At 41.3% G+C, this 24,492-nt stretch overlaps 1 protein-coding gene across 1 annotated transcript in view; it reads left to right on the forward strand.

Annotated features, from left to right (window-relative positions):
* The window catches only part of LOC105386212 (small G protein signaling modulator 1), a 59,396-nt gene extending 39,238 nt beyond the window's left edge, over positions 1-20,158 (forward strand). Inside the window, exons 6-23 of the mRNA XM_048626206.1 lie at positions 1,204-1,321; positions 1,699-1,805; positions 2,172-2,296; positions 2,671-2,790; positions 3,515-3,651; positions 5,434-5,531; positions 5,854-5,992; positions 6,721-6,902; positions 7,276-7,420; positions 7,812-7,971; positions 8,390-8,582; positions 9,769-10,306; positions 10,582-10,739; positions 10,992-11,116; positions 12,506-12,685; positions 18,503-18,629; positions 19,062-19,212; positions 19,538-20,158. Coding sequence (XP_048482163.1) covers positions 1,204-1,321; positions 1,699-1,805; positions 2,172-2,296; positions 2,671-2,790; positions 3,515-3,651; positions 5,434-5,531; positions 5,854-5,992; positions 6,721-6,902; positions 7,276-7,420; positions 7,812-7,971; positions 8,390-8,582; positions 9,769-10,306; positions 10,582-10,739; positions 10,992-11,116; positions 12,506-12,685; positions 18,503-18,629; positions 19,062-19,212; positions 19,538-19,626 — 2,892 coding nt within the window. The 3' untranslated portion in view covers positions 19,627-20,158. The remainder of the gene's footprint in view (positions 1-1,203; positions 1,322-1,698; positions 1,806-2,171; positions 2,297-2,670; positions 2,791-3,514; positions 3,652-5,433; positions 5,532-5,853; positions 5,993-6,720; positions 6,903-7,275; positions 7,421-7,811; positions 7,972-8,389; positions 8,583-9,768; positions 10,307-10,581; positions 10,740-10,991; positions 11,117-12,505; positions 12,686-18,502; positions 18,630-19,061; positions 19,213-19,537) is intronic.
* Positions 20,159-24,492: the final 4,334 nt, after the last annotated feature.

A 24,492-nucleotide genomic window follows, 5' to 3' on the forward strand; every position in this document is an offset into this window, starting at 1 on the left:
GACAGCCGTAAAGTCCTTAGAGTGGATTGAAGTCACGTCGCTTTGTCGTCAAAAATCAAAATCAAAAAATCAAAATCAAAATTCTTTATTGTTGTTACTTACAATAGATAATGTTATTACATTGTGGGTCTCTTCTTGTAAGTTTAAAAAACCTGTAGTAGAAGAGCCCCTCCTTCTTGAATGTGCCAATGCCACTTAATACAAGTTTTAAGTATACAAAACAATTTTGATATAGGTACTTATATAATTAGGTACTTATTTTATTTTATGAGTTTCTTAAGGTAAAGGTGTGTCAGTATTCGATGTAGATAGTTAACTATATGTGTAGGTATCTAAATTATTTTGTGCTCTGTAACTTAGTATAATCTATAATATACAATATTAAATATATTTTAAGATATCCTAATATAATAAATATTAAAGTAATATATATTTTAATGTATGTATTTATTTATATATCGATATAATGCAAGCATGCCAGTTTAAGTATTAGCATATTACTGTATGTATATATATATTATTATTTTTTAAATTTCAGTTATTGAAATACCTGTAGTAAATATAATTATGTATGTCTATGTAAGGTATATTATATCCAATAATATTATTACTAGTATATACCTAATGTTTATAATTTTGTGAAAATCAGGAGCTAGAACATTTCTTTAGTGTTAGGTTTTCAAAAGTTCTTCAGTATCTTCATAACTCAATGATTTAAGCCATGAAGTAGTGGTTTTTTTACATTCTTTGTAAGTCATTCCGTATAGGTTTAACACTCTGTTTATTTTATTATAAATTGATACTGAACTATTACAAAATTGGTTAGAAGCAAATACTGTGTTAGAAGTTTTAAATTTTATTACTGCATATCGGTTACGTTTCTCAAGTGTTTTTGTGTTAATAGGCAAGGCATAGGTCGTCGTCGTCGCTGAGTAGATTTATCTATTGCGGTACCTCCTGTTTATGTGGATGATGGATGGAAGAATTGCAGCGCGTTATAACCGCAATAGATGAATACTGACCGAGTGGCGTAGCGTTCACTAATGGCGTTGAGTGGCTTTGTCACATTCCACTTAACCTCAGCCCGCACCTTCAAAAGATTTAAAAATGCCTTATGTGCATTGGAATTTCTCCTATTAGACCTCTAGGCGTTCATCACAACAACACAAATTGTATTCACAGTATCATGTAATCACTCTTCAGGTGCAGCGTCACCGCATGTCGGCGGGCACCACCACGCCACCCACCGTCCGCCGGCCGATCCTCAACTATAGGAGGAGCCTCAACACCTCGTCTGACGACACAAACAACGCTAACGCAGGTACACACTGGCTGAAGACCCTAACCCTGTACCTAACAAAACTACGAATTGGTACCATGCAAGCTGGCATCATTCACGACGTCAGTTGATGACGCCACACTTTGAACTATAGAACAGCATCGCAGTTTTTTTGTGCAAGCTCTATCGGGCGCTGCACTGCACTTTTTAAATTCTAATTAAATCATCGGTATATTTTATAGGAATTAAACTATCGACTCTTTAAAATAAATGCTCAATGTCGCATTGTATTTCAAGTAGATCTCCCGCTTCTTCATAATATTCGGCCACTACTGGACATAGGCATAGCTTAAAAAGCGACGCGACTTTCACGACAATCCAAATCACTTACTTAAATTCAATTTTGTTTTCTTTTCCAGGTGGAAATAACGCACCAGGATCCACAGCCAAGGACTACGTGGAGAGCCTCCATCAGAACTCCCGAGCAACCCTCCTCTATGGCAAGAATAACGTGCGAGTTCAACCGGTAAAGAATTATATCATAACTATCAGTCAATTATAATCGTCTACGGGACATAGGCCTCTCTTAAGGAGCCCCATACGTTAATCTAAGTCGATAACGAATCCGTGTAGCGGCATGCTGGTCCAGCAGGGTCAAGATGTCCCATCCTGCGTTCGCCTGTTTCTAGTCTGCACTCATGTTATCTTATTCTTCGATGGCTATCAGTAATTCTGCACATGTATCTATATGAGTCCAGCCCAGTGCTACTTCAGCTTGCAGATTTTGTGCCCTATATCGGTAACGGTTGTTCTTTGACGAATCGCCACATTCCTGACTTGATTCTTCAGAAACCCTGAGTGTAGTTTTAAATAGCTAATATCTTTCCTGCAGAAAGACGTGGAGGAGCCGATGCCAGGGTACTTGAGCCTGCACCAGACCGCGGCCGGCCTCATCATCAAGTGGACCCCCAACCAGCTCATGAACGGGTACACTGAGAGCGAAGGGGTAGACAAAAGGTAACCTAGATATTATACCTGCATGAGCTAATTTGTAAATTGTGTGTAGCTAGTTCAGCATGTATGTGGTAAGTGCAAGTTTTTTTTGTTTTAACAAACGAAAATGAGCGAAGCGTTTTCATCTGTTGTCAATTTTAATGACATTCTTGCATTTATTTCACTGTCTAACAATTCGCAAACTTCTTCGTTGGGATATCAAAACTTACATTTCGATACACTTTTTGCAGTTGCTTTTTTGATTTTGCTTTGTTTTGTGCAAGTTATTGTTGATTATTTTAGTTTCTTCATTTATTATGTTTTTTTATCCTTGTTTTTATTGTAGTATTTTTACCTACATAGCTTTGTAGATTGTTGACCGTGTACAGTTTGTGTAGCTTGCTCCGCTGTCACCTAGTGCATGCGTCCGCGTGCCAAAACAAGTCTGTTCTGTGTAGCGCCGGCCCACTGTGCACCGTCTACCGCCGCGCGTGTTTCGGCCCACTGTGCGTCGATTGGTGAGTCGCTTTTGATGTTTTGCTGTAGTATTTATTTCCTAATACCTAGTAGTACTAGAAACATTACATGCATTTGTATCCAGTTGATATACTGTCTCCAAATGTGCACAGTCTAAGCCCAGCTAAATATTGCTTTCAAATCCGGAATGAAAAACTAACTTTTCCAGCGCTGTTGCGCTAACCGTTTTATTTCATGCAAGTTTGTCGTGACAAAAATCTTGTGACCTAAAATGTTTGTCACATGTTGGTTTGCGCATCTCGCAGCCGGTGCTAGGTTTGCCGCTAATACCCTTGTTAAACCTACCGAGTAGAATAGCGAGACAGTAAATCGGGCGATTCTCAGCCACTGCTGAGCGGCTTCGGCTTAGGCTACTGTCTCGGCCACTCTACTCGCGAGCAAAACCGCTGGCGAACTCGCGAGCCAAAGGTCTAAACCTATCTAATGGAGCACAAACGCGAGCCGACGAGCCAACGGCCTAAACCGTCGGCTCATCAGCTCGCCAGTGGATCACTCCCTTAACAGTGTCTCTTTGGTTTTCTTCCAGCGTGTACTGGGCGATGTCACTACAGAAGGCCTAGCACGTCAAGATGTGACAAAAGAATCCGCCGAACGCGACGCAAAACTGTTGGCACGTCTTAGTCTTAGCGTGCTAGGCCTTCAGGTGTACGAGTGGGAGATGGTCTGTCTAGAACTCAAGTGACTTAAATTGTTCTTCTTTCGCAGCGTGTACTGGGCGATGTCGCTGCAAGTGCTGGTGTGGGAGGTGGTGTACGTGCACGTGCACCGCTCGCCCGGCGGCGACGCGCTCATCCTGGTCGGCCAGGACGGCGTGCAGCGCCCGCCCGTGCACTTCCCTAAAGGTCAATCAATCAATCTTTGTTTGTGGCTTTATGCCGTGTGTGACTAACACAGCAAATTCGGCCAATTACGATAGTGTTCCCTAAAGGTAGCTAGAGTTGTAGCTGTGTAAATGTAGGGAAACTAGCCAATAAACACGGAACCATAGACAAGAAAACACCAAGAGAGCACAATAGACACCTAAAGCCTTCGCCACACCAAAAGCAGTAGCCTTTTGCAAATAATGAAGTTAAGTAAGTATATAGCGTGTCCACTAGAGGCAAACTCAGGTCGAGTAGCTTCAGCAAACTTGAAGAAGCAAACAGCCTTAGTTTGAGGCTGTTAAAGGTTCGAGGCCATGCTCAAAGGAGCCTCAATCCAGCCGTGCATCTGATGGATCAAGCTGAGCTGATCACACCGTGCCTCTCCCCTCCTCCCTCCCCCGCATCGTGTACTGGGCGATGTCTCTCCGCGTGCTGGCAGCACTAGCCTTTTGCGTACAATGAAGTTAGGTAAGTATATAGCGAATCCACTAGAGGCAATTCGCTACACCAAAAGCACACACTTCCCTAAAGGTAGCACGAGCTATAGCTGTAACAAGAAAATAAACGCGGCCCCATAGACAAAAAAACATCAAGATCGCATCCAGTGCACCATAAGTCCAGTTGGCCAGTTTTTGCCAGCGTCCAGTGGCAACAGTTGCCAACAGACATTTTGAAACCTGGTTTTTCTGGCGGCAACTGTTGTGGACAGGACGCTGTAATTCGCCACTGCGTCGGCCAGGACGGCGTGCGCCCGCCCATACACTTCCCTAAAGGTATCCTTCATTGTATTCATTAAAGTCTACTGCCCTGCACCAATACAGAAGAGTTATAGGCTTGCTTTTCCACCAGATATGCTACAGATAAGTAATATGATTGGTGGATATTTTGTATGTATGCGGTCCATGGCAACGCAGCGCAGCACATCTCTATCTGGTGGAAAACCCTTATCGCCATAAACCTAAGCTATGCATTTCGCAAGTCGACTAAAACAGTGGCTCAGCCATTCTTTCTGTAACCCTAAGTTCAGGATTAAAAATATAGAAAATTTCAGTTTCACATAGAAAAGTGCATTGTATTATTTCCTAAGAACTCCTACTCTGTAACTTTTCTACAAATCACTATCAATTTCAATGAACAGATACCAAAGTAGGTAGCACCCTTTAGGATAGATTCTCTCAAGAGTTTCCAGTTTCCACGACGAAAGTTTCCTCAAAGTTCTGAGTGGTGACCTTTCTTGATTACTCGGCGCTCGGGATTTGTCGCTAACTCGTTCAAAGTTCAACTACGAACTATGATCCAACGCTTATTGGATTTAGTTCTGTAAGTTACAAGGTTTTCCGTCATCGCCACGCTTTGCGGATAACTTTAGAATGTATTTAATGAAGTCCTGTAATACCTGAAGGGTTACTCTATACTGACGAAAACTAAGTTTCGTAGCGCTGCTGCGCGAGCCACGACTCTATCTCGTGGTATTAAACGTGCCGATTGCACGACAGCTCTCGTTCGTTCGCTTTTCGTCAATATAGAGAACTGCTCCTGCCACCATACCACCACATTACAACCCTTTTTGGTTTCAAAGTAACATAAGTAGGTATGTATAGTATTTTTATCACCTTTGTCTGAAAATAGATTCTAGTGCCAAAGTAATGTCCGCTGAGTTGACCAACAAAAGACGATCTCATGAAACGTCAATTATATTTTATGCTCTTCTTTCCCCATGCAGTCCGTGGTTAGTAAATAATACAATGTTTTATTCCACAGGAGGTCACCTGCTCTCATTCCTGAGCAACCTGGAGACAGGTCTGCTGCCGCACGGGCAGCTGGACCCGCCGCTGTGGTCTCAGAGAGGCACTGGGAAGGTAAGAATATATTATAGGTACAGGTGTTTCAAAATCAACTAGCCAAAATATTGTACCTAAACCTCCAGATTTAGGTACCCATTTTTCGCCAATGTTGTAGTCCAATGAAATAGGGAGCGAGTATATTAATCATCTATCGGGCACAACGCAACCAACTCATGATACTAATACCCTTGTTACGCCTACCGAGTAGAGTGGTCTCGGCCGAGGCACTCGGTCAGTTCCTATCCGTTCATCGCAGTCGATCGACTATCGGCCGAGCATACTGTCTCGCCGTGTAGCAGGTGTAACAAGGGTCTGAGCATCACTGTCTTCTTCCCAGGTGTTTGGCCGCGGCAAGGGGCGGCGCCGGCCCATGCCGAGCCTCTGCGAGAGCGGGGAGGCCGAGGAGGCGGACTGCGACGAGGTGGCTGGGGACTACGTCTTCAGGATCGTCAACAACGCCATCGCTGATAGAGAAGGTGATGAAGCAGAAGGGCTAGTAAGGGGTCCAAGACGCGCAAGTCAAGACGTGACAAAAGTTTTGCATCCCGCTTACTCGCATCGCGTGGCCTCGAGCGCGACGGAAGTTTGTCACGTCTTGTGCCCCGTGCTAGGCTAGCAGGGCATGATAGGCTTCAAAAAAATATAGCTTACTTAGCCAACAGTTATGGGGAATCTCCACTAAACCTTAAACAAGAGTTAGGAAGCAGGGTGTTATGCTTTAAGGAGACATATTTGCCTTTGCAGAAGGGAATCTTATCTAAAACTTATATCGGAGGGGTTTTCTAAAGCACTTTTGACTGGGAAAATTAGCAACCGCTATCGCCGATAGATAAAATGCACTGATTAGTTGATTAACCACTAGGATATGACAGATTAGCATTGAATCACGTTATCACTGATAGATGAAGTTTGGATTGGCTAATGCGAGTACCTATCTTACTCATAGACATCAACCAGGAAATCAGCATCATGTTAGCACAACTTACTTTTGGAGATCGTTTTGGTTTGATTGCGTAAAAGAAAATATGAGAGAGTGTGGAGCTAATGAGGATATGTCAGAAGATACGGTAAAATGGTGTGACAAGCACACCCTAAATAAGGAAAAGGCTAGGAAGCAGAACAAAAAGTAGTTAGCACAGCTTACCTTTCAAAAGTAATGTCGACACATTCCGCTAATCTAAAACCCCTCTTTTGCCCCCAACAGCAATGCGCCACTCGCTCCTAGAGCGCGCAGTATCGTCGCCCCCGCGCACCCCGCGCCGCACCCTCGCGTCCACGTCCACCACGTCGTCCGACTCGTCCACCATGTCCGTGGACTGTCCGCCGTCCGCGGGCGTGAATGGACATCCGCCCATGAACCCGGCGGCGCATCTGCCCGTGGAGCAGGTGAGCATCGTGTTGTACTGATATAAGCTGAGTATGTTAAGCTATAGTAATGATGCACCGCTGGTGAATATTGACTTCTTCAAAGAAGCACCAACGTAGTCTGTCTTCGGTCTTCCGGAATTTCCGGATTCAACTATTGCCGGCTGTTACCGAAAGCACTGAAAGATATTATAAATAAGACGGATGTTTGAGACAATTACTTTAAAAGAGAAAGATATTTGCGGACTTTCACGCATGGCGAAAAATGGATGGACAGCGCTATTTATCGCATCTTCCGGAATGAAATGCCAGGGCGCTATATTACGCATAAAGTCATCATCATCACCAATAAACCCGTGAAGGCATATTAATGATGATGATTTCCTCCCCGCAGTCAGCGTCAATAGAACTCGTCTGCAGCACGATGCGGCGACAGATCATCTCGCGCGCGTTCTACGGCTGGCTGGCGTACTGCCGCCACCTGTCCACCGTGCGGACGCACCTCAGTGGACTCGTGCATTCTAATATTGTGCCTGATGGTGAGTTTTATAGATTAAGTAGTTAGTATCATCATGTTCTTCTATGCATAGACTTGAAAATATGTATACTTTCTAGGGATATATGGCAGGGATACAAGGCCATTCTTTTAACCTATTACAAAAAAGGTTCTCAATCCGTCAGTATCTTTATGTACATTCACCGATAATGTCGCCAGTTATGGATAGATCTTACATAGGTATGCCATTTTATGACTTTTGTCACCAATGTTTTCCTCTAATTCTTCATAAAGAGGAGTGTTACAACTTTAACGTGTCCGGATATTTCTGTATAAATATCTGTGGTTGCATAGCTCCGAAACGGCTGATCCAATTTTGTTTTATACAGAAGTCTATTTGATTTTAAGTATGCTACGGAACGACTTTCTTCCAGACGACACAGAAGGCGGTCTAACCGAGGAGCGATGGCGGGCGATGTCGGACGAGCACGGCGCAGTGTGCGACAAGGACGAAGTATACCGGCTCGTGTACTACGGAGGAGTGCAGCACGATATACGCAGGGAGGTGTGGCCGTACCTCCTGGGGTATTATGAGTAAGTGAAGTTGACGTTTTTACTTTCTTCACAACCCATGACGTCCAAACTGCTGGAGCATGGGTCTCTTTCCAATGAAGGTATGTTTTAAGTCAAGAGTGCACCACTCGGTTCCAGTGTGGATTATTGGGCGGTGCAAATTGGTGGAGGTTTTTTATTTTAAATAATTAATAGTAAATCTACTACTCGCTACCCTAGCTTGTGTTGTTGTGTGCTTACCCTAGTTGACTTACCTTGTATGGATCTGACAGGCGTGTGCAGAAAAGCGATGCTGATAAAGGATAGCTATTGCTAATGTGTCGGTCGTAGTACGATCCAGCTATCGTACCACGACCGACACATTAGCAATAGCAATGGTGCATGTCCTTATGATGATAAAGTTATTGCCAATGTTGCTGACGAACCCTACCGTTTCCAGATTCGGCTCAACATCCGCAGCCCGAGCAGAGCAGGACGTGGCGTGCCGGCGCCAGTACGAGACCACCATGTCGGAGTGGCTGTGCGTGGAGGCCATCGTGAAGCAGCGCGACCGCGAGCAGACCGCCGCGTCTATAGCCAGGCTGAACGAGGCTCAGGGGAAGCTGAAGCCCGTGGAGAATGTTTCTTGTGAGGTATGGCATATGGTGTACTAGCTGTTACCGCGAGCTTTGCTTCGCCTTAGAAAGATTTCCCGTGGGAATTCCGGGATAAAAAGTAACCTATGTGTTAATCCAGGGTGTAAGCTAACTCTATACCAAATTTTGATAAAATCGGTTGAGCCGTTTCGACGTGAAGAGGTAACAAACACATACTCACAAAATTTGCCTATTATAATATAATTTTAGTAGGATTGTTAGATGATGGGATTGGAATAGCCGTGTCTGGAGTGGAGAACGCAACTAGGCAATAGTAGTGTAGGACGCCCTCCGGCTAGATGTCGTCATACGACTTGCGGAAAGTGGCTGGAGGCAGTACGAGACCACCATGTCGGAGTGGCTGTGCGTGGAGGCCATCGTGAAGCAGCGCGACCGCGAGCAGACCGCCGCCTCTATAGCCAGGCTGAACGAGGCTCAGGGGAAGCTGAAGCCTGTGGAGAATGTGTCTTGTGAGGTATGGCATATGGTGTACTAGCTGTTCCTGCGAGCTTCGCTTCGCCTTAAAAAGTTTTCCAGTGGGAATTTCGGGATAGAAAGGAGCCTAACTGTTGGGTAGGTTTAGGGTGTCAGCTAACTCCATACCAAATTGAATTGAAATAAGTTCAGCCGTTTTGACGTGAAGAGGTAACAAACATACAATCATACACACACATACCTACTCACAAAAAAGTAGGATTGTTAGATGATGAGATTAGAATAGCTGTGTTATGGAGTGGAGACCTGCGGAAAGCAACTAGGCAGTAGTAGTGTAGGACGCCCTCCGGCTAGATGGGGTGGCGACTTGCGGAAAGTAGCTGGTGGCAGTACGAGACCACCATGTCGGAGTGGCTGTGCGTGGAGGCCATCGTGAAGCAGCGCGACCGCGAGCAGACCGCCGCCTCTATAGCCAGGCTGAACGAGGCTCAGGGGAAGCTGAAGCCCGTGGAGAATGTCTCTTGTGAGGTACGGCTTATGGTGGTTAAATGAGGTTGGAATAGCTGAATTACTATCAGCCTCACAATGGTAATTAAGTTAAATTTATGAGATGCTATAGACAACAGATAATTTTGCTCTGTAGACAGGTGATTTGAACAAACGAAATACCAACTAAGGATAGCTTAATTTATGCCCAAAATAGGTTTGATGTTATACATTTAAATATAAAGCACTTTATTGTTCTCAGGTATTCGAAGACGACCTTAGTGTCATATCAGATAACCCACCAGTAGTGTCACCGGAACCCAGTGAAACTGAAAAGAGACCTGAAAACAAACCGGTTCTATCCAGAGCACCTAGTATAGAAGACGTAGAGAATATTGAGTTAGACACGGAAGAGAAAGAGAAAGATGATTCAATAGTTAACGGAGAGACTGAGAAGGGTGATAGTAGGGAGAGTGTAGATATAGACAGTCTAAAAGACTTAAACGAAGAAAACGAAATACATATAAAGAGTCCTATACAAAACCCTGATTTGAGAAGAGAAAGCATAGCGGAAATAAAACGACTAGCAGAAGGTATAGTCCAAAAAGGTGATGGACGTGGCCCGCTGTGCAGTGTGGATAGTGGGAATATCAACTTTAATGGGAACGACTTGAGGTCGTCTTTGGATGAGAGTTTGCCTCCGCCAACTCCTCATCAGCATCAGCAGCACAGCGTGATCGTCACCAATCCGTCTGTGGATTTAGCCGCTTCAGGATCGCCGGCTTCTGGCAGTGGCACCGGTGAGCAAGCCTCAAATTACAGCAATAACTACAATTACATCCCTTTCTGCCTCTATTGTTGCTTCCATAAATCCTGAGCTAAGTATTTATGATATTTCCTTTTTGACTCTACTTCTTCATCTGTATCCAGTAAACCCAATGACATTAGAAAAATATGGATAATTTGGTATCCGCCACCCAGACGTTTGATTTGGTATCTTACCTACCTACTTGAAGCAATTCCTTACTTTCGCAGCAATTCGTAAGAAATTTACTGTGATATTTATCTTTGTCAGCCAATGTGAGTCCAGCCCGAAGTCCTCTGGGAGTGGTGAGGGAAGAGAGCCACTCTGCTGGGGCTTCCTTCGATACGTTGGAACCTTCTGGAGAGAACAAGCCAGACAACCGATCCAACTGTGTCTCACCCGCTAGCTCTAATGGTGGAGTTTACTCTGTGAGTCTCGTTATCCTCTTTCCGTGTCGTAGTTTTTAACAGAGATCGCAATGCTGTTGCTGATAGTATGCATCTAATAGTATGACAAAATCTAATGAATTGAAAATCCTGGTAAACATCATTTAAATACTCGTTATTATATGGTTTTTCTGTGTATTCTACTTTGGCGACCACCACGCGGCCAGTTGTTTCGTAAACGAAATTATACCGACAAGTATTGCATAATTTTGAACACGATAAATTTTATTGCAGAATGAACTGGTGGAAAGTTTCGCTCTCAACCTTCATCGCATAGAGAAAGATGTCCAAAGATGCGACCGTAACTACCCATTCTTTACGGACGAAAATCTGGATAAGCTGAGAAATATCATGTGCACGTAAGTTTTAATTAGGACCACTTATTTCCGATTAAAACTCGTTTGATATTCCATACTAAGATCCAGAATACTTTGTTTCTCATAAGAAAACCATTTAAGTATATATACATTTCACAATATAATATGACGCATTTGATCATGCCTCTGTAAAAAATGGCAGCCTTATCTTCTAGACCAGCTATACTCAAACTGCGGCCCGCGGGCCGCATGTGGCCCGCCGGGCCTTTATCAGTGGCCCGCGTGCCATGAGAGATAATAGAGAATATACATTCTGTGTAAAAAGTATCGGGATTATATCCATAAAACAAAAAAATATTGTTATTCATCCAAATTTATTTTATCACCTTCAAAGTTTGCTCCTTCAGAAACGATACACAAACGCCAACGAATTATCCGATCATCACAACATTTTTTTTAAACGCTGTTTTCAGAGTTGTGTTTAGTACTCGCGGCGATTTTTCCTTATTGTCTTCTATCGATTGAAAACAGTGCCTCAAAGTGGTAATTTGAGTTTAGGAAAAAAAGAAGCTAGAGCCGTGAGCTGCAGCCATATCGGGTGATTATGGTGGATTGGATGTATTTGTTCAGTGTTTGCTCGAAAATTCATTTACAATGATGATTATTGTGCAAAAGGCGCGATATCGTTGTGCAAAGTCTTTTCTCGATTTTTTTTCCACACATCTTCGTCGAATTTGCTGTATTAAATTCTACATAACCCGCAAATAATATTATTCTCCTACCGTTTGACTTTCTAGCAAGAATTCCGAGTGCACAAAACCACAATAGTCAAAAAAACAGTCAACATGACTTTAACTAACAATCGATAGAAGACAAAAAGGAAAATTCGCCGCGAGGACTAAACACAACTCTGGACACAGCGTTTAAAAAAATTGTGATGGCGTACAGTAACTGTACAACTACCTATAAAGTTCTGAAAACGGGAGTGGATTATAACTAATTGTTTAAGACCGTATTTAATCGATCCATTATATTTATTTTAGGACAAATGCGTTAAAAAGCCATTATCAATCGGTATTTTATTTTTAAAATGTAAATAAATAACTGTTAATTATAAAAAGTCTTAGCAAAATCTTTCTATTAGTTCAAAATCTTAGAAATGTTTTGTTTTATGGATCTACTCCCGATACTTTTAAAGTTTTAATACAGAGTAGTATATGCATGTGTTTTTTATATTATTATTCGATAGTTTATATCGCTTTATAAAAGTAAAAAAAAATATTTTGCTTGCGGCCCGCGACACCATGACTTAAACGTGTTTGTGGCCCTTATATAATAAAGGTTGAGTACCAATGTTCTAGACCATTTGGGTGCTTGTAAGAATCTTATATTCAACAGCACCCATGACCTAATTCCACCCCCTTCTTCCAGCTACGTGTGGGACAACCTGGAGATGGGCTACATGCAGGGCATGTGCGACCTGGCGGCTCCCCTCCTAGTCATGATGCAGGAGGAGGCCGCGGCGCACGCGCTGTTCCACCGACTCATGCTGAGGGCCAAGGACAACTTCCCGTCCGGGCAGGCTATGGATGCGCATTTTGCTGATATGAGGTATGGGAGACGTGGAAAAGTATAAAGATTTGTTCTTATCTAGACACGCGGTAGCGTGTCAAGCCAAGTTCGAGAAACAGAACTGGCGAGCCGCACCGTGTGTAATATTACACGAGCCATTTCGAGCCACTTTTGACCCCCTCATAAATAAAAAACTATTAAATATAAATGTATGAAATTTAGCACATATATTGTGACTTACGAGATACATAATATGTGTTCTAAATTTCATGAGCGTATCTGTAGTATATGAGCATGCAACCTGCATGGAGGTTGCATACCTATCACGTATATATAAGGGCATCTGTCAAATTAGCTGTCAGTAATAAACTAGCTTCCATGGTATTCGTTTGTTTCCCTTCCGCACTACGGACACTCCATCTGGCGACGAGCGAACCCACAAAAACAAAAGAAAAACAAATGAAGCGCTTTTGTTTCCTTTCAAATGTTCTGGTGAAAATTTTGTAAATAATGGCGTCGGTAATCGGAAATTTGAGTGTTTTTGACTATAAAATTCACGAGTGGGAAATATTTCACAGACGTTTATTGCAATTTTTAAAGTTAAATAACATCGAGGAGGAACATAAAAGTGCAGTGTTGTTGACGCATATTTCGGAAGAAGCGTATAAATTGGTGCGAAATTTAGCGTACCCGCGTAGTGTGGAAGAGGTGGACTTTCATGGCTTAGTGGAATTACTGAACGGTCATTTTACTCCTAAACGGTCGATCTTTGCCGATAGGGCAAGGTTCTACGATGCTACGAGGGGTGATGGCGAAAGTGTCGAGGATTGGGCGGCGCGACTTCGGGGACTTGCGATTTATTGCGAGTTTGGCGGAGCCCTGGACACGTTAATACGAGATCGCTTCGTGCTGGGTCTGGGTGCAGGCCCCGAGCGGGACCGCCTGGTCGAACAAGACGCGGTCACGCTGACGCTGGCGAAGGCGATGGAGATGGCACAGCAGACGGCGTGCGCCCGGGCGGCGCGCGCGGCCATGCACGCGGCGGAGGCGCCGGTGTACCGCGCGGGCTGCGAGCGCCGCGCCGCTCCGCCCCCCGCACCGCGCCGCGCGGAGTTCGGGGGCGCCCCGGCCGCGGCGGAGACTACGCAGCGGTGTACAGTGTGCGGCCTCAAGGCTCATGAGGCTATCAAGTGTCGGTTCAAAAACTATAAGTGCCGAAAACGCGGTGAAAAAGGGCATTTGAAGAAAGTGTGTAAAAAGGCAGGTTCTCATTTGCATAATGTTGAAGCGGATGCAGAGGTGCCGGGCATGCCTGAGTGTGAGGACTGCCAGTGTTTCAACGTTCGGTATGTAAGTTACGACCCTATTAAAGTAACTGTTAATGTAAATAATGTAAATTTGTCAATGGAGATAGATTCCGGATCGGGCACTTGTATTATTTCACACGACTTGTACATAGATAAATTTAGGAACTGTAATTTGCAAAAGTGTAACATAAGAATGTGTCTCTATAATGGACATAAAATCACGCCAGTGGGTTATTTTGTTGCCAGAGTAACGTATCTAAACCAAACGGAGGACGTGAGGTTCTACGTGATTAAGAATGGCGGGCCCCCACTGTTAGGCCGTGAATTTATGTCAAAGTTCAACATGCATTTTACAACGTCTGTTAACAATGTCGCGTTGAGTGTGCCTGACGTGGATGTGCAGCAATTGATGAAGCAATATCCAGACATTTGGAAAGATGAGTTAGGTTGCTTTAATAAGTTTGAAGTAGATTTACACCTGAAAGATGGTGCAACTCCTAAGTTCTTTAAACCACGAAATATTCCCTTCGCGCTGAAGGAGAGGGTGGAGGAGGAGTTGGACCGGCTGGTGCGGGCCGGCATACTGGTGCCGGTGCGGTACTCGCAGTACGCGACACCAATAGTGCCCGTACTTAAGGAAAATGGTAAGGTAAAAATTGCTGGTGATTATTCGTGTACGCTGAACAAGGATATGGAAATTGATAAATACCCTTTGCCTCGCATCGAGGAGGTATTTGCTAAGATAGGTGGCGGAGAACATTACTCTAAAATAGATTTAAGTAACGCCTATAACCAGTGCAAGTTGTCAGAGCCGTCACAAATTCTTACAACGATAAATACGACAAAGGGGCTTTTTAAATATACGCGGTTATTGTATGGTTTAGCGAACGCACCGGCTATTTTCCAACGTTTAATGGAAAATTTACTCGCGGGAATCGATGGAGTTAGCGTCTGGTTGGATGATATCTGTGTTACTGGGCCTAACAAACAGGTACACATGTCTAGGTTAAATGAAATTTTCAAAAGGCTACAGGATGCAGGCTTAAGATTACAAAAAGCTAAATGTTTTTTTTTCCAAGACAGTGTGACGTATTTAGGCTACGTTATCGACAAACACGGCTTGCGCACCTGCCCGACTAAGGTAGAGGCTATATTGAAGGCGCCAGCTCCGACCAACGTACTCGAAGTAAAACGATTTTTGGGCGTAGTAAATTATTATAGGAATTTTATTCCAAACGCGTCTTCGCTTCTGGCTCCGCTGCACGAACTGCTGAAGGCGGGCGCGCGCTGGGAGTGGACGCGGCGGCACGGGGACGCGCTGGCGGCCGTGCGGCGCGAGCTGGCGTCCGACCGCGTTCTGGCGCACTTCGACCCCGCGGCGCGGCTGGTGCTGGCGGTGGACGCGGGCCCGGCCGGCCTCGGCGCCGTGCTGGCGCATGTGGATTACCAGGGCAGGGAGAGGCCTATCGCTTTTGCGTCGCGATCGCTGTTACCGAGTGAGCGGAACTACAGCCAGATCCACAAGGAGGCCACAGCGATTATATTTGGTGTCAAGCATTTTCATCAATATTTGTACGGCAGGCGCGACCCATTTATACTAAAAACGGATCACAGACCTCTAATAGCGATTTTTGATAAAAATAAGGGTGTTTCGGTTACCGCGGCGTCACGACTACAAAGGTACGCGCTGATTCTGTCGGCCTACAACTACTCGGTGCAATATATCAGCAGCAGCAATAATCTGATAGCGGATTATTTTTCTCGATCGCCGCTGCCTGCCGGGGTAGTGGAAGGTGACGACGGAGATTTGCCTTCTCTGAAATTCCTAAATGCGAACGTGGAGCCTCTTTCATTTGAGTCGATAAAACGAGCATCAAATTTAGATCCTGTTATTAAGACAGTTATGAATTACATGGAACACGGGTGGCCACGAAAAATCATGTGCAAATCAGTTTTACCGTATTTTCAAGTTAAAACTGATTTGGAAGTAAATGATGGGTGTCTTTTCCGTGGACATAGAGTTGTTATTCCTGCAGTGCATAGGAAACAGATGTTAGGAGAACTCCACTCGGGGCATTTTGGGATTGTCAAAACAAAGAGCAAGGCCAGGTCGAGGATGTGGTGGCCCGGTATAGACGGGGACATCGAGCAGTGGATAGGCGCGTGCGACACGTGTGCGGGCCTGCGGGCGGTGCCGCCCCGCGCCGCGCCGGCGCCCTGGCCGCGCCCCGCCGGGCCCTGGCAGCGGGTCCACATAGATTATATGTCGATAGGTAACCTCACGTATCTTATTGTGATCGATGCCTACAGCAAATGGCTGGAATGCATCTACATGAATTGCGGCACATCTACTCAGGCGCTCATCGCGAAATTGAAACATTTAATGTCAGTGTTTGGCGTGCCAACGGTTATTGTTTCGGATAATGATGTAAAGATTTGTTCTGCAGAATTTTTAGCATTTTGTAAAAACAATGGCATTAAATATGTAACGTCTCCGATTTATCACCCGTGTAGTAATGGTCAGGCGGAAAACTCAGTCAAATGTAGCAAAAAGATGATCAAATGTATTCTAGCTGATAACAGTAATGTGTCTTCACACTGTATTCAAGACAAATTGTTAAGCTTTCTATTTGAGTACCGCAACACTGTTCATTGTGCGACGGGTATGACCCCGGCTAGACTGATGTTTGGCCGCGATTTAAGGAGTAGGTTAGATCTTATTAAACCTCCAACGCACCTTGCCACTACGGGTACATCCGCTTCAGACGAACTAAAACCATTAAACCGAAGTAGGTGTTTCGAGGAAGGTGAAACAGTTTTAGCAAAGTGGTTCACTGCTAGGAAGTATATTTGGTCGCCCGGAGTTATAAAAAGGAAGATAGGGAATCGAATGTATGAAATTTATTTCAATGACTTTGATACCTTAGGAACTCGTCATGTTGACCAAATATTGAAATGTAAAGAGCCTAGGAATGTAGAAGAGAAACGGATTGTACATACGCAAGATTCATATGTAAATACTCCTGTTATAATATATGATGCACCGGAGCGACCGCCTCCACCACCACCGTCACCGCGCGTTTCATCATTGTCTGAGAATGTCGGCAGCGAGGGCTCGCGCGAACAGTCAGTTACTGAGGCAGCAGCTGTGTCTGAGGGAGATGAGAGTAACCGCGCCGGAGACGCTGGAGGTGGTGAGGGCGAGGGAATGGTAACTTGCGATGATAACGCAACGAGTTCTGGTCTGGAGCGGACCGACGATGTAGACGAGAGTAGTGCTAATGTACATAGAGATCTAGATGATGTAAATATTGACATTGTAAATAATAACGGTCGTACACTTAGACCTAGGAAGAATATTGACTATAAACAATATTTTTAGAGTTTCCAACGGATTCATTGTTTCTTTCTTTGTGATAATAATCTTTGAAATAGTGGTGGAGGAGTGTAGTATATGAGCATGCAACCTGCATGGAGGTTGCATACCTATCACGTATATATAAGGGCATCTGTCAAATTAGCTGTCAGTAATAAACTAGCTTCCATGGTATTCGTTTGTTTCCCTTCCGCACTACGGACACTCCAGTATCTCAAACGGTTATTTAGATATTAATGTCCAAAAAACCTTATTTTTAACATTGACTGACTCACTCACGTATAGATCAAAACTCTTATGGTACTACAGTATACTATCATAATATGTGAAAAATATGAAATGGCTTTGAGATGCATAATATTAATGTTAACTAGTCTAAGATAGCTGTAAATAGAATGGAATGGGATCGGATCAAATCGGATCGGATCAGATTGAATCGGAACGAATCGAATCAAATGGAATCGGATCGGCTGGTGTCAAATCGGATCAAATCAGATCAAATCGGATCAAATCGGATCGAATGGTGTCAAATCGGATCGGATGGTGTCAAATCGGATCGGATCGGACCGGATCCGATCGGAACAGATCGGATCGGTTAAACAATTGAGTGAATATTGTACATTTTAGTATAAATTTAGTTTAAATTTTAGTACAGTTTATAAAGTCTAGAGACTTAGTTTTTTTAAAAGCGTTTTAAACTAGCCAAGACAGACCTTAGGCTACAATACATTATTATATGTTATACGAAGATATCATATGTTATACTGTTACTTATACGAGTAAATAAATTTCAGGACTGACCATTGAACTTGGCACCCATTTAGATCTCACTTCTTTTGTCGTTGAAGTCAACAACCAAGGCATTTATAACATTAATATTGAACTTGGCTCTCATTTCACATTTGTGTTTTTGATTGGATTAGATATTAGGCAAATAATCTTGTGGATGGTCTTAATAAACTCCAGTATGTATTGTTATGTTACTGACTCCTGACCCCACGTAGAAGACCCTGGCTGAGGATGATTGCTGGATACACTGTATTTCTCTATCTACTGAGGGAAGCCCTTCAGCGTAAAATGCTGGACTTTCCATGGCTCCTCGGCATTCCTCATCCAGCCACCAGCCTGTCCAATAGTTTTTGCCATCCATGAATCAAGTCTCCCATGTTCCAGGTCCCTCATCCAGATCCTGGACTGCGAGTTGTATGAGCTGATGCACGCGCACGGCGACTACACGCACTTCTACTTCTGCTACCGCTGGTTCCTGCTCGACTTCAAGAGGGAGCTGCTTTACAAGGATGTCAGTATTACCACCCTATCCTTGTGTTACTCTTGATTGACCATCGGTGTACTAATGTCGACGATTTAAAGAGTGCCCAATGGTATCTTTTGACTCTCCTTGAAGTAGGGAGGACTAGTTGTTGGGCCGAAGATCTAACTTTATTTTAGTGACCCTGCTATGTCCTGCAGTGAATGGTTTCGTTACGGGGAGATGATGTTGATGAGAACTAAAGGGACGATTTCTTAGGATGCTTAATGGAGCGGCCAGCAAAACGCCTAAAGAGGCTGGCACGGGGCGCTATTTACGCACGCTAAAACGTGATAAAAGTTTTCCATCGCGCTTACTCACATCGCGCGGCTTCCACAGCGAAAGAAAAGCTTCTGGTCGATAGGTCTATCCCAAAACTCATAGGCTCTTTGCCAATTTTTAACCTGTTGCAACATGTCCTAGGTGTTCGCAGCCTGGGAGCTGATCTGGGCAGCCAGGCAGGTGTCGTCAGAACACATGGTGCTGTTCATGGCGCTAGCCCTGCTGGAGACCTACCGCGACGTCATACTCGCCAACGCCATGGACTTCACTGATATTATTAAGTTCTTCAATGGTGAGTAACTTTGACTTTCTCTGCTAGGTACAGCCTTTCTCGAAGGCCCACTTGCACAAACATTTAAATCTAGATTTAGTGTCAAATCTCGATTTAAGAAACGTCAATCCATATAAAATTTGACACTAAATCGAGATTTAACACTAAATATAGATTTAATATGTTGGCGCAAGTGGCCCTAGGTAACATTTACATCGGCATGATTTATAAAAAAATAAAAAATGTGGAACACAATTAACGTCTTCTCTTAAATAAACCCATAATCTTATTTACATAAGTAGTAAGTATATAAAAATATTTACTTACTTAAATAATATACCTACAGAAATGGCGGAGCGTCACGACGCGACGTCGGTGCTGGCGCTGGCGCGGGATCTCGTGCTGCAGGTGCAGACCCTCATAGAAAACAAATAAATACTAATAATATTGTAACATTGAAGTAACCCCTGCATACCTAGCACGGGGCGCGAGCGAGACGCGCATCACAAGACGTGACAAAAATGTTGCGTCGCGGTAGCTCCCATCCCGCGGCCTCGAGTGTGTAGCTTATCACGTGTATGAAGAGGCTAGCGTGACTTAAAGTTATGTCACAGTGTCGCAGATTTATATCACACTCGTTCACATTTCTCGATCTCGTCATCAACCATCAAAATACGACATGATAAATATTGTCACAAGTTGTCATACGATCCATGCTGGTAGGCCGGTTATTGTACCACCTATTTGATCTATTTGTGGGAATTATACGAGAATAACGATACGCGAACGTACGATATTGTGAAGTTTATCTACGACGATAAAGGAAAGTACCTACCGTGTCGTGTATGACGTTATAGACGGAAGATAAATAATAGAAATATAATATTTATTTATACCTAGTTAAAATATATAATATATTAATATATATGTATACTTACATAATAAATAATACTTATTTATATCAAAATATATGTGTTGTCTGTTGATGTGGTGATACATACCTAATGATAAAATATAATACTATGCTAATAGTTGTTACTTAAAAAAAAGGAAAATTTAATTATTATACTAGTCAAATGCCAAAGATCCGATGCACAAGATAACTTGTAGGATAATTTAATATACTTACCTAATAATTATGATCTCTAGAAATTATGAAAGATGTTAGATAAACTTTAAATATAGGTGTTCTATCATTATCACACTACAAATTCTGAAAATACATTGTTAGGTACTATCTACTTTATAACTAAATAACTATTATGTATACATAACTACCTACCGTCTACAAGAATTATATAGAGAACCCAATGTTTTTTATAGAGCTGTAACAGGTACTTTAAATTACAATCGATATAAGTAAATAAAATAAATACCTACATAAAGTAAACAAATAAGTACTTATATCATAAATTTAATTTCCCACAACAATGCACCTATATCAAGTTATAAAAATGTCACATTGTTTAATAAAAAATAAAAAAAAGAGGCAGGTACCTAACCAAATACAGGTACCTGACCATTTGCATACATACATATTTTAAAGTAGCAAAAACAAAAGCGTAGCTTTTTGTAATGTGTATTTATGCTTTTAAAGCTCTATACATAACTAAATGTGAATTGAAACAACGATAAGTATGAATATTTTGAACTTCCACATAGGCATAATACGATAAATTCTTCAAAAATTAACTTCTTCTTCGAACCGAATTTGTGTGTCATATTCTAGCTGTTACCTACGACTTTTAAAATAAATGTAACTAACTAAAGTCTGTTTTTTAATCACATATAATAAATTGACAGGTTATGATAAATCTAAACGGTTCATAAACAGCCGCTTGTCCCGCGATTGTGACGTATCGTTCTATAGGCATATTTTTCAATACATACTTAGTAGGTATGTGATTTGTTCCCTTTTGTACAGTCTGAGTCAAATAAACTTTACCCCCGTTGGTTTTTTTAATCTGAGTAGCTTCAGGTTTCTTTCGGTCAAGATCAAAAGCCTAAATTGATTATTTACTGCCTAACTGACTACCAACTGTTTAATACATTGTTATTTAAATATGAAAATTAAAAACCTTATCTGGATTAATACTGCAACCTAAATGTCCATATCAATAAGACCTCTTCCTTCCTGTGCCTTTGTCCACTCCCAATACTTTTATAAATATAAAAAAAAAACATTTTCACTCCTTGTGCTGATGCTATAGTTATTTAGGTGATAAAAATGATTTAACAAATATTGTTTTTAAACCATGTTATTGTTAAAGACGTTATATATAAAGTGTAAGTAACTACGTAACTAAGTAGTAAATTTTAGTTTTACAGAATTTTATTGCAGAATTGCTAGTACTTAAAAATGAATTTGTTTATTGCTTTGGAAATGTTCTCTCTGTATGTAGGTACACTAGGTAATACCCACACTGGTTTTTATATAAAGCTGGTTTATTTAATGAGGGTGCATAAAAGTATATATAATATTATTTTTAACTATTCCTTAAACTACAGAGGTCTATTTACTCAAATTATATTCTGATATTACATTTACTGTCATTTATAATAAATAGTTGATTATGTATATTAGCTGATGCTTTATTATAATGAAGAAATTGTGATCGATGGGTTAATACTTACATAAAATATGTACGTACATCAACTGCACTTATAAAGTTGTAAAATAAGTCCTAAGTTATAAGGCCTATAAATAATAAAAATATTACTTACATAAATTGTTGTCTTAGACTTAGATTAGAACAAATATATTGTTATCTTTACTATATAATTTTGCTTTATCTATTGTTTAATTTTCTATTGTTTTTTGTTATTTTAGGAAAGTATTTACTATGTCTTATTTTTAGAGTTACTTCATTGTAAAACGACAGACTAAGGGCCACTTGCACCAACATATTAAATCTAGATTTAGTGTTAAATCTCGATTTAGTGTCAAATTTTATATGGATTGACGTTTCTTAAATCGAGATTTGACACTAAATCTAGATTTAAATGTTTGTGCAAGTGGGGCTAAAATCAATTTTACATCATAAAAGTTCTACCCAAAAATGTGGATGGCGCTGATAGCTCAAGAATTGTGGGAGTTATAAAGCTTTTTGTCATCGGCCATTTTGAGTCTGCTGGAGTCGGATGGACATAGACACAATAGTTTTTAGTGGTTCCTCGCAAGGTTTTTCCAAAAAAAAGTAAAAACTAATAACGGTTTTGTATGTATTTGTTTTATTCTAACACGATTGTTTTCCGAGTTTTCTGTGTAGTTACATTTACCAGACAAAAAATGCAAAGTCTGGTAAATGCAACTATTTTGCAGTTTTTAGGGTGGTTACAATTAGCTGCCAATTTTTGTATGAAATTGGAAAAAGTATTGGTATACATACAATTAACTATTTCATTTACTTAAAAAAATCTTTGACTTACCGTGAACACATAAAGTGTAAAATTGTAAACCTAAAAAGTATAAATGTTTGAATAAAAAAAACTGCTGCTTAATTCGAAAATTCAAACTATAACTACTTATCCCATTATTGCAACAAATATGTCTGCCTTTTATAACTTCCAAACACAAAATGGCACTACCTACGTGACAGACAAAATACATACTTACTTATAAAACGACTTCTTCAGAAAAAAACTGTTGCGATTATTTATACAGGGTGTTGCAAAAAGGGTATACTAAGCCGACACCAGCATGTGCAGCATGGTATATCTAAGCCCGAAACTGAAATCAGAATTTCAAAATTCGCGAAAAAAAAATATCATTTTCCATAGAAACTTTGTTGGTCACGTGACATATACTATGAATTATTATTTATTTTTTTCGGGAATTTCCAAATTCTGATTTCAGTTTCGGGCTTAGATATACCATGCTGCACATGTAGATTTCGGCTTAGTATACCAATTTTGCAACACCCTGTATATTATTTGGTACATACCTACCTACCTATTTTTTTCTTACTGAAGATCTACGATTTAATAAATAGGTGCTTTACTTTTTCATGTGCCATTTTGAGTTTGAGTGTCGCAAAATTAGGTACTAATTAATTATACCTCATCGCCGTCTCTATGTACCTACCTACCCAACTACCTACTAGTAAAAGTGTATAAAATAAATAAGTTTCTAAGAAGCATTTTTAATTCCATAAGTTTACTACTAAAATAATAAATATTTTTGTGAAAATGTCTATAGTAAATTGTAATAAAAGAAATGTTTCAATTTGAAAAAAAAACTGTTTGATTTATTCCTAAGTTAGGTATAGATACCCAAACCTCACTCACCTCAATAAAAAAAAAAACATACGATACGAGTGTGGAAATTATGTGGGTTATAAATATTACAGTCGAGTACGCGTGTTTTTGCACGACCTTTTGAATTCGACAAAAAAATCTTATCGATTTTAGGCAAAAAGGAGAATATAGGTATTTATGAGGAGACGAGAATGTATCATTTAATTCAGTTGACACAGAAGACAAACGTAAGTGTACGCACTCATTTGTAGGTTTAAATTATTATTATATAATACAGTATGATAATTATCATTTTGATTTGAAAGTTTAAGTGCGTCTGTTTTCTCCCGTGAGATTGTTGCAAATGAGATTATTTATAGTAATTATGGTTTGTATTCTGCTGCTGATTACATTTAAGAGGATCCCTAAAGCTAAAATGCTAAAGTCGGCTTGATATACGATTGATTAGATTGGAAAAACGGTAGCTTCTATCACATTGATAAAGATATATATTGTAGCAGAGGGTATACTGAACATGTTAGTTGCTTAGAAATTGGTCGGGATTATAATAATTATGTTAAAAAAAATTGCAAACACACCATGTCTTTTGCCATTTTTCGACTTATTATGAAAAAACCCTCGAAATCAGAGAGCTCATTTTCATGGAATCTTATATGTATGTGTAGGTAATTAAATTCTTTACAAAGTTACCTTAAAGAGTTGGATTTAATGGACCAGAAGTCAACTTTTTTTACAAAAAACTAATAAATTCCGGTTTAAAAATGATGAAACCGTGACAGATTTCAGATTTCTTCAGTCGTCGCCCTGCAGTCTGGCGAAAGACAGTCTGGAAAAAAATAAGTATGGAACGCGTACGAAAAATAATGGCGAGCACCGCTCACAGAGTACTTTTTACGCTATCACTACAATTTCCACTGGATGAGGAAAGGTAAGGGCTCACCTTTAGTAACAAGGCGTGTTCAAAACCTATACACACAGGGTAAGTACTCACATAAACAATTCTTCTCACAAAAGAATAATTATCGGACTCTTCTAGTTAAGAAA

The sequence above is a fragment of the Plutella xylostella genome, chromosome 16 (genome assembly GCF_932276165.1).
Source record: "Plutella xylostella chromosome 16, ilPluXylo3.1, whole genome shotgun sequence".
NCBI lineage: Eukaryota > Metazoa > Arthropoda > Insecta > Lepidoptera > Plutellidae > Plutella > Plutella xylostella.